Raw genomic sequence first — 11,360 nt, 5'->3', positions numbered from 1 at the left:
CTCCAACACACCAAACAAATAGAAAGCACGTGACAGGTAGACGGTAGGCCTACGTGTACAAAGAAATTCGGTAGCCCATCAATTATGTTGTACTGTACATGAATTGTCTTTTTGATATCATATACAATATTTTCATTCTGAGGTCATCACACAAAACATAGAATGGTAAACATCTGCCTATCCCAGACGTTGCATCTCTAATAATGTATTTTGAACATTTTAATCAAAATGATGCAAATGCAAAGAAAGAAACTCCTCAAAACATTCAAAAGTATTCTCACAACATCTAACATCTTTATTATTATCTACACTAATAATAAAACGCTGTAGGGTCGCAACTTTCAGGAGACTGGCCCTCCTCTGAACACACGTGGACGAGCGCGACCGGAACCCAGATGCGATCTCACCACCGCGCGCCCTTTCTCCTGGTGCTGCTGCTGCTGTTGCTGAGCGCGCGCTCACGCCTACTGCCCGCCCGCACTCGCTCACTTGCGACTCACGAGAGCGGAGAAATCAAAACACTCTCACCGTCGACACTGAGAAGAACTAAAAAACAGCCGTAAAACCGTCACTGCACAACGGACGAATGTCATCACAACGTTTCTCTCTCGACTGGAGCAACAGGAACGGAGACAACAACGATTTTCGTACTGAATGTACCACGATTTCTGTGGGGAAGGATACCGTGTTTCGCGAAGCGTTGTAACGTTTTGCTTCAGAAGTTTTTAAAACAAGTTTGGCCGTTTGTGGATGATTTCAGAGTTTGAGAGTTCGTTGTTTTGAACGCATCCCGTTGGTGCTTAAAAGGAGATACCTCAAGAAGAGTAAAAACATGGATTTATTCTTCAGTTAGACTGTTATAACTTCGACAAACCCTCCGACGTTGTGTGTAGCAGCTGTTTTTCAGTCATTTCGGCATTTCTTGTACAGAGATATATCTGTTGTCCTCCCGAAAGACACATTGTTTCTGTGACAGGACACGTTTGCACAGCCACATATATTAGTCCATAATGAAGAAGAGGAAACTGAACTGAATCTCTGAGGAGAAAACGCATCGTATTTTAGCAGCTTGTCGCACATAAACGCAATATTTCTGTGATGTTTTCTTCAGTTTAGGTTCATATTCTGTACTGGGATATACCGAGGTGTTATAGGCAGTTTAACGTCATCTCGGACCAGCTGCATTTAATCTAGAATTGAAAGTTTTTAGGTGTGTATAGTTCAATAATTAATATTCCCACAATCTACCATTACGTGTAGTGCCCTTTGGACTGCTAAGGGTAACTGTGATAAGTCAGTTCACTGACAGTTATCTTGTCACTTCGTTCATTTGAGAACATCGGGCTGTCCGTTTTCTAGATTATTTGCCATTATTCGGATTCATCTCTGTCGATATGGAGGAGTGGAGGCAGTGCGGGCGCTGGTTGATAGACTGTAAGGTTTTGCCCCCGAACCACCGGGTCGTTTGGCCCTCAGCTGTGGTGTTCGACCTAGCCCAAGCGCTCAGAGATGGGGTGCTCCTGTGCCAGATGCTGCACAACCTGTCCCCTGGATCCGTGGACCTAAAGCAGATCAACTTCAGGCCTCAGATGTCACAGGTAACGTCAATGTGCACTAAATGTCACCTGTGTGTGTGCATTTTAATGGTGGTTAACACCTTTTCCAGGACAATTACACGATAGTTGCTTTTTTGGACAGTATAGTTGCTTTTTGGATTGTTGTGAATAGATGAATTGTATTGACAGATGCATTTACATGGACGTATTTGAGGGGCGTGACGCGTGAGGTTGTCAGTGAAGTTGTTTTTTTTAGTAGAAGCTTGACAATGTTCCCCTCTAAAAGTGATCACTTTGATTTTTACCAGTAGGGGTCACTGTGGAGCAGTGCGCACGTATTTCAACACGCTCGATGAAAATCGATTAATCGAAAGCGACTAATGTGCACTCACGGTTGTGATATACTTTATAGTTACATTAACGGAATTAAAGTCCTTAAATGTATTTTGCATACTGTCATCAAGCTGTAGGATGTTTAATGGTGTGAGTAAATGGATGCAGAGCGCACCTTTAAGGAGCTGAGCATTGGTCTGTTTGCATAGTTGTGCATAGGGCTGTCACGATTATGAAATTTGGCTGATGATTAATTGTCTAGTAAATCATTGCGATTATGACAATTAATTGTCTGTTTTAGAGCTTTGACTTTTAATTCTCATACATTTTTTATTCAGCTTTGAAACGACCATATTGTTCTGAATATAAAGATTATGTTCTTTTTCTTGGAAATACATAGGAAAAAATTGGGTCATCATACAATAATACAACCGCCAAATACTCGTAAATTAAGTAAATTGATCAGGAGTGAATTTAAGCCACCATTAAAATGCTATCAGTCATAGAAAAGCTTCTAGTCTGTTTTTTTTTCTAACTTGCAAGACTACAATAAAAGTTTACTTCTATGTTGATGAGATTTTGGTAGACTGGTTTTTACACTGAAATAATATTAAATTGTACTGCAGGTTATTTGTGTGGTATATGCTTCAGTTTTTTTAAGTGATTGTATTGTGGTGGTACATTTTACAAGTATTACCATGCTTTAGTTACAATATATACACTAAAATATGCAGATGCATTACAGCTCCCCCTTCTATAGAGATGTGCAATAATTGCGATGATCTGAATCCATCGCGATGAGGTCAAACAATCGCGATGAGACGATTATTAATAATTGTGACAGCCCTAGGCATGGTGTTTAGCAGATATAAATTGAAAGCTGAGATTCGAGGAAGTCTTGGATCCAAAGGTGAATGGTAGGTGTAGGCCAAGGCTGTTAGCTATGTAAACACAAACCCTGAAAGAAGCAAGTTCTTCATGGATTTCGGGAATGTGGCTTTCATCCAGTGCTCTTTGTGAAGGAATGTGTGGCAAAGGCAGTTCTTACCAGTAAGTGTGACGTGTATGACTGTTTTGAAAGGTTTTCATCGTACATCAGCACACCCTACTGTGTCTCATTTCTCTTTAGCATGTCTCATTGATGCTGATTTGGGTTTCTTGTACATTAACAATTCATTGTGTCATCTTGTTTACAGAATTGTGCTCTGTGGCAGTAGGATGTTTTTAAAGTTTTTTTGTACCTTGAGATTTGTATGTGTAGCCTGAGGTATAAGCTAAAGCTTGAAATGCAAAGCCCTCACTCCGTACATACATAGGTGTAGTCTTGGACAGTTGTTCCCAAATCTAGATCAGAACCATAATAAATGTAGACAGCAAAGACAGCATGTTATGCCATCATTAAATGGACCATGGCCTGATTTATAGTTAAAGTTCTTATCTCACTCACTATATGGCTTTTCCCATCAGTTGTGCTAGCACAGGGATCTTTGATCCCCCACAACAGTAGCTTCCTCAGCATGGAGGGCTTTTGTGTAGTATTATGTTGTGACAAATTGGGTGAATGAGAGACCTGGCAGCACAATGGAGACTGTGATTTATACGTAGGAAAGGTCACAGTGAGCTTTCATACATAGTGCTTGTTAATTTACTACCTTCATTAAATCAAGGAGGAAGTGATTATGTGGTCTGTTTGTGGTGGACATCCATCTATGCTACTGCTGTCTCACCTGTTCCTCATTTACCAGTTTAATTTTAATACTGAATTTTATACTGATTTTAGTTCCATGATTGATTTGAGATTCAGGTTGTAGTGTACAAGGCTGGCTGTCGCCTATAAGTACCTATCATACCAGTAGTGTCAGAAGGACAGGCTCAGGCATTAAATAGAACAGCGTTTCCTTAAAGAAATGAACAAATGCTTATGCATGGTACATGTACAGTAAAATAATGTTGCTCATGTAAGTCATGCTGAAGTAAAGCGTATAAGTCAGCACTGTCATTGTCAGCAAACAAGATGCATTTCCTTCTCTTTCAGTTAATAATTATTTGTGTCATATGACTTTAAATGCTTTATGTGTGTAAAGGATGCCATAGATTTTTTGTTCTTTTGATAAAACAAGCACTCTTCAAATTATGTGTATTTCTCAATGACAAATAGTAGCAGTCACTCTGAGTGTGCGTGCGTGCGTGTGAGAACCGTAGGTGCATGCATGCAATACCTGTGTGTTTACTTTTCATCTCACTTCTGGCTCAGCCTTGAGCATGTGTCTTGGGATTTGAGATTTTACCCTCTCTCTGTCTGCAGGACTTTAGTGAGCTCACAGTGTCTGTTGTTTCCTCGTAGAAAATGCAGCCTGTCTTTCAGCACGTACACACAGGGCAGAGTGAATAAAAGAGATGAGTCATTGCTCACTATTGAGCTTATGTATTTTATTATGCTCCCCATTTGTCTTTAACAGCCAATTCATTTTTACTGTTTTGGAGAATGTTTTTTTGGATACATTTGTTCTCGTAATGCTTGTATATTTTCAGCATAGATAATGGGTTTCATCTTTGAGATTGCCTTCTGATTTATTACCCATAACCATCCCCCTCTCACACTCCCTCTCTCTCCTTGTCTCCCTCTCTCTGTCTTTCTCTCTCTCCCTCCGGCCACAATCTTATACAAGTTACTTTTGTTTTCAGACACGGACCACACTTCCTGGCCTCTGGCATTTGTTGTAGTTCTCTTTGTGTTGAATCTGGTTCTTTTATATTGTGTATGTGAGCAATTTATTTAAACAAGCTGATAGAGCTGGATAAAGACAAAATATTCCAGACACCTTCACCAATTTAAGCATTTACAATAGGGAGATATGTAGGTGTTTTTAAGAAATAAACTGTATGTTAGACAGATTGAATGAAGATGTTACAATAACATAATATCAGGTTTGAGTGGGCTGAGTGTTGGATATTTTAAAGGAATGCTGAAAAGCCCATCAGCCTGTCAAGATAAATTTGAGGGCATTTAATTACTTCAGAGCCACATGAAGTCCACAAAATTGTACTACATTGAATAAAACACAGCATGTTATAGGGCTTCAAATGCACTTTGTGTGCACTTGTGACGACTAGCATGTGAAGAACATAAAGTCCATGTCATTTTAGTTGTTAGAAGGGTGCTTACATACAGGTGCCTTCTTTGTGCCTTCTTGTGGCATTGCATCGCCAAAGTGTGGTCAGTAATGACAACATTAGGACGGACCCATTTTCATAACTCACTCTTGGGATTTGGGAGTGTGTCATCTGTTGTGCCATGCTGTTTGACTCTAAAGCTAAGAGGTGGTGGGTTATCTTATGAGGGTAGCCTAGCCTTTCTCCCCCCACAGAGTTAATTTAATCTATACACATAACCTTTCTGTGATCTTTGACCCCTGGCAGCTGGCCACATGTAATTTCATCAATGGAGCCTGTTAAGGACACTTCCTGGACCATGCAGCTGTGTCAGAGAAAGTGAATGAGATTTTAGAGAGGAGGAACTATGTTATGCAATTAGTGCAATGTACTTGAAAGTGCCTTATTTGCAGACAAAACATAATTGGTGTGTGGTTGCCAGATATTAGGCATATAATTAAGGTTTTTGTTTGTGTGTTTTGATGATTTGTTAAAATGCTGGTATGGTTCTCCCTGGTTTGTGTTCATTCTCCAGGGAGATCCTTTATTAAGCAACTTTCGTAGCAACTGCATTAAAAGCATTGAGTTCACATTAAGCAAATCCCCAAAGCATGACAACTCAAAATTCTAGATGCACCCAAAATGTATACATTTTAAATTAGTTTGTTCTGGATATTTATAAGTTCTTCTAATCATCCTAAAATGTGTACTGAAAAAAAACACTATTATTCAATATATTTTTAATTGAGTGAAACTATTTTACTACAAAAAATTGACATGATTAAGCTTGCATAATTCAAGTGAAATCTTTGTGTCAAAGCTTCTGTCATATGAAAATATTACATATCTGAACATCTTATATGTTCACGTAGTGTTTTTGAAAGAACTTTGAATGCTTATGTTATGTTTTTGATTGATTTCATGCTGCACAAGATATCATTGAATATCATTGGAATTCACAGTAGCTTTAGTTGCTGCTAGCGGTAGGGAAAGTTGCTGATCATTAAAGGGGGAATCATGTCAATGCAAGGCAAGCCATTGTAAATTTATGTCTAGCTATTCATTCTTCACCCATAAGGATTTCAAGCAGCACAGCATCACAGCATGTTTGCACATGATTTATTTATTTTTTGGACTGGTCTTGCTATTACCGTAATATAATTCCATAACAATCCTGTATGTAAGGAATGACTTAAGAGTAAGTCTTAATAGCTATAAAAGTTGGGCCCAGAGAAGAGAATTAAGCAATTTTAAAATATTACTTTGATTGCTGTAACATGAGCAGCAGAACACACAACTCTTTCTCATTTTAATGTCCACCAAGGATGGTTCAGTGGCGTTTGTACTGAACACAGTCAGCAGATCATAGCTTTTCTGCATGGTTTAAAAAAGCCAGCTTCATGAGAAATGACATTTCTTTAGAAAAAAAGAGATATGAAGTAAAGATCAACCCACAAAAGAAGCTTATGTTCATAAATAAGACCCCATCTGTGAGCAGTTTGTTGTGGAATATTAACACAGATGAGCCAGGGAATGAAACCTGACTTTTTCAGAGTATACTGAGCCAGACACAGCAGAGGAGTGGAAGGGCAGTTAGGCAGAACCAACAGATGGCTGCCTCTTTTTTTGACAGACAACATCTTTATATGCTACGCTCTCTGTCCTACTCCTCTTCTATAGACTTATTTTCAATACTTTTGTTGTTTTCTAGTCTGAAGCAGCACTGAGGATGATTTTTGCCTCGGGATTTTTTAGACGTACAGAACCTGTAGCTGTCACCACTCAAAATACCATCTTTTTCACACTCCCCCATCTCTCTCTCTTGGCAGGCAGTGCTAGTTTTCCATGTAGTCTATTGTGGTATTTGCTGCAGATTGATTGTAGCTTTTGACTGTGGTGGAGGCGATTAGCATCAGTACGGTGTGTAGAGGAGAATCAACCAGTCATCCCCTTCCTTTTCAAACATGCATCCTTATGCCAGCACCTCACTGGATATGACGAAACGATTCTTGATATTTCCTGCTATCTCTACAATCAACGTGAGAGATACGATTGTCTCCTGAGACCCGACTCTTTTGCAGTGCCTGGTTTGCAACATTTTGTAAAGCACAGATTTTCCCCAGCAATACAAAGCGAACCAATATCCCATTACTGACCAGAATTGATTATATCTCATAAATGGCCTGGGAATAGGAGGAAGGGTACAGAGGTAGGATTGCAACATTAGAGAGTCCTGTAAATGGCTTCTGTATATTGATCTTATCCCCAGCCGGCTCAGTCGTTAATCATGCAAACAGGAAGTTCTGTATTGTTTTTGCCCTTTCTGTTGTTCCCTGTAAGCAGACTCAGGATTAGTGACAATCTGTTTTTAAACCGAGATCAAAATAGAACCTCTTCCTTCAAACTCTATCCATTCCAGTGGCTATTTAAAAACTGCTGTTTTTCGCAATTGAGCTGGGTGCAAGATCAGTACACAGTTATGTCAGCTAGTTTAACTAGTGAAAAATGTGGTTTGTTTAAGCAGTGTTGTTGGTTGTTTCCTTTGCGTTTGTGAGTAATGAAACGTTGCAACCCAAGCTGCAGAGATTTTTTGCCGTTTTCGTGAACATAAGAGTAACGGAAATCATCCACAAAAGTTAGCTAAATGGTATTTACTATATTAAATAATCATTAACAGAGCTAGTTTGTCTGGATGTGCATTTTAGCAAATTGTACAATTGCACAATTTACGTGGCATTCTTACTAAAAAAAGTCCTTTTAATGGTAATCAAAATTTTCTCTTGTTTTATATTGTATGTATAACCAGTTATGTGTGATTGTACAATAGATAGTTGCCAAGGCGAACAAAACTTTGAATGAACAGTGCTGGATCAGGAACTAAAAGTTTGTTGGGTTGTGTGTCACCATCTGTTTGATTATAAATATGGAAATCCCGCATGATTTTCATCTCTGCTGTCAGTCTGCTGTGTGTCAGTAGGCAAATGTGCCCAGGTTTTTGTGCAGAGGCAGCTGCTGGCAAAGGGAAATAACTGTTAGATGCAAACATTTTTTTCATAGAGGGAGAGAAACAGGTTGTGTATTTTAAGTAAAATTTCTATTTTATTTACAGTCTGTCATTTTACTAATTCAAGCAGGCTTTTGATGGCATATGTTCATAATTTTATAACTGTCCTCTGGTTTGTGGATTTGTTAAATCACAGACTGTACATAATGAATACTTTAGCTTTAGTTTGTGGGAAGATGTACTAAGCAGTGTCTACAGTTTTGCTTTATAAGGGAAAATGCATACAACGGTGTGCATTACAAGCGGATGGTAGGGCAGTATGCAATTTACAGTGATTGAATTATCAGCGTCGATGTAAGAGATTGTAATAGCATGAAATCAATGTACTTTGTACTTAAAGGTGCCGCATGTTCCTCAGCAGGCTGTATCAAAATTATTTGAACAATCTCACACGCTAGTGCTTGCATTCATTTTTATTCTCCCAGAAAAGGTCACGCATCCTGCAGTGAGATAATAACCTCTTTCCAAAGAGCATGACGGGTTATCTGATCATGTGCAGCATCCTGTATGTAAGGCACTAGGTTCATTTTACTCGCAAATTGGATTCCCTGTAGAAAATTAAGAGCACCATACTAAACCATCGAGCACTTGTCTAGTCACACTTGTCCAGTGCTGATGTCTATCACTTAACAGTGGTTTGTGATGTTTGAATAATGAATAAAGGAATGAATAAATGATAGAAGTGAGGAAAGACGGAAGTTTGAAGTTTTCTCAAACAGGCTTTTGTTGTTCAGGTGTCCAATCTTGATGGATAGCACCTGCAAAAGCAATTTCCCGGGTGCTGGAAGAAGACATTGTAACAGCGGGTACGATTATGGAGAGGCTGTTTCCATTAAGGAGGAGAAAAGTTGAGAAATGTGGCAGCAATAAGGCTGGCTTGTAATGAAACCAATCGGGTGTGAAGGGATTAGAGCTGAAACAATTGAGAATCAGGCAGGAAGCGACTTAGTTGAAAAACAACAACGAAAACAAAAGAGGTGGTGAAGCTCTGATGGAGGAGGAAGCTTTTAGTGGCTGTCATCACTGAAACCGAGCTTTCTGAATCAAACTGACCCTTTCTCCACAAACATCTTCTAGGGGAAAGGGTTATCCTGAAGCATACTGAGGTATCATTGGTTGACTAATAAACTAAAAGCACAAATCAGAAGGCCGGTCTTCCCCTGCAGACTTCCTCAGGCCTCTGGTCTTCCGGCTTTTCTCTGCTCTCACAGAGTAGGAGGTTATTTAAGGAGTTGTATAACCTCTCCTCCCTCCCCTCATCTAGACAACAAGAAACATCTGGTAAACGAACAGAGAGTTCAAAACACACCCATCCCCACCCCTGAGCAGCTAGGGAGCTCTAAGATGAAGTGTGCTCTTAAAAGCTGGACAGTATTGTGTCTGCGGGGTTTTCTCTCCCACCTCTTTTGGTTGAATCTATCATAATAACTTTTTTGTAGCCAGGGGATTTATTGTAGCCGAGGCTTAGATCTTTCTGAAACTCTGTCTCTTGTTTGCATCATGTCTGTAGTGTGTGTGTAAAGGATTCTTGAAGCATTCAGTGATTTTTGTAGAGTATCAGGCACACTGACGCCACACAAACTACAGCTACATATTGTTAATCTCTGCTTTCACTTCTGTGTCTCATTATAATCTTGTATAAATGTGTTGTTGTGTAATTCATACAATCCCATATTTGAGGAAGAGATTGAATAAATTAATTTGTATTAACATCTAATTGCAGAAGGATATACAATATAGTTTGTGGCTGTGTTTAGAGTGGGATACTTGTGATTGATACATAATGCACAACAAGACTAACTGTATGCTTCCTACTATTTTAAAATACTTGACTTACTTTATATATGTGACATAGAATGCTTTCCAAAATGTATTCCTGTGTGGTACAATTTCCTGTGCTTTGTGTTTTGTTCTGTCCTGTACATCTGAAACCATCAGTGTATTCCTTTTTTAAAGAAAATTTGCATGTGAGCTAAAATTATACGTTTTCCATTCGTACAGTTTCAGTATTTTCTATGCATATCAAAGTTTGTAAACATAATTTTCATATTTCAAATTGAGAGAATGAGAATCGTTATGCATGTTATGCAGGCCGAATGCATGTTTATACAGGTGCAATGCTTAAAATAGTTTTTCATGGGTGAGAGTAGCACGTCTGCATTTAGTGTATCAGAGTAGTCCTCTATCACATTTAGCTTTTTTAGTCCTTTTTGCTGGGGAGATTCCACCGCAGAAACTTGGGTTAGACATTCATTATTCAGAAACTGCAGCACAAAGTAGTTTGGTGCCTTACTTTATGACAAAATTATAAAGGTTTTGTTTTGGACAGAAAGCACTCATCTGGGAGGATAGAGATTTAGAGTTAGTGTATATCTCCAAGTGAGAACAAAAACATTTTATTTCCCTTCTTTTATTATCACTGAATAGCACCCAGTGGAGTATATTTCTAGTTTTTCTGCAGTACTATGTAACGTCTTTGGCAGTACACACACCAATCTTTTCCCCATAAAGATTTTCTGTGCCGAGGAAGATCTGTTTTCATTTCGCAGGATTAGGTTGTCTTTACGAAACAGAAGACACGATTAAGAAACACCATGAAGTTTTATTTTTATATGGCTCATATTCAGCTCTAGTTGTTGAAGGGAAGGGAGTTTGACACCTAAAAATTGTCAAAATAACAGGTTATCTGTGTTGTTGCCTTTAAGGTTGGACCATTGACTGCAGACATATTTTTACTGAATTACAGTACTACAGCAACACTACAGTTACAGATAAAGCTGAAGATAAAAGGGATGTGTACCTTTATGTCTTGATACAAAGATGCTGTTCATTCAGGCAGTGATAAAAATTTGGTTGACTGAAATGCAAATATAACTTGTTACATAAAAGCCTTAAATACTGCCATGCGATTTGCTTTCAGTGGTCACAACCATAATCCCGTTTTCTGTGCAAATACCTTTTAGGAAATACGGTCGAGTTTGTCCTTTTATTTGCCCCATGGCATAGCGGAGGGCAGACGTGAAGCTGAGAACGAGTTTTCAGAGTGCACTAAAAGAGGAGCTCTAACTCTCGTGAAGGATGGTACTGTAGATGCATTCGAGTTAATGTTTAGTTTCACTTTCGTTTTATTTAATTAGTTTAAGTATTTGTTGATAGTCATATCATAATACATTAAAACACCACAACATTTAGTTTGGCTAAAAGTCTTTATTTAAACATTTGTTAGATGTTTTGAGCGCATGTGCATTGCACAA

The 11,360-nt window shown here is 38.7% G+C and overlaps 1 protein-coding gene across 9 annotated transcripts in view; it reads left to right on the top strand.

Moving 5' to 3' along the window:
* Nucleotides 1-457: 457 nt before the first annotated feature.
* vav2 (vav 2 guanine nucleotide exchange factor) overlaps nucleotides 458-11,360 on the top strand; it is a 146,241-nt gene continuing 135,338 nt past the window's right edge. For 6 of the 9 annotated variants that reach the window (XM_057360650.1, XM_057360649.1, XM_057360647.1 and 3 more), the window contains exon 1: nucleotides 459-1,598. In XM_057360650.1, the coding sequence (XP_057216633.1) occupies nucleotides 1,395-1,598 (204 nt within the window). In that variant the 5' untranslated portion in view covers nucleotides 459-1,394. Of the gene's footprint in view, nucleotides 1,599-11,360 lie in introns of all 9 variants that reach the window. The other 3 variants (XM_057360645.1, XM_057360643.1, XM_057360642.1) reach the window with 1 other exon arrangement.

The sequence above is a fragment of the Triplophysa rosa genome, linkage group LG19, assembly GCF_024868665.1.
Source record: "Triplophysa rosa linkage group LG19, Trosa_1v2, whole genome shotgun sequence".
NCBI lineage: Eukaryota > Metazoa > Chordata > Actinopteri > Cypriniformes > Nemacheilidae > Triplophysa > Triplophysa rosa.
The sequence above is the reverse complement of the archived record's forward strand: the minus strand, read 5'-3'. Positions and strand labels throughout refer to the sequence as shown.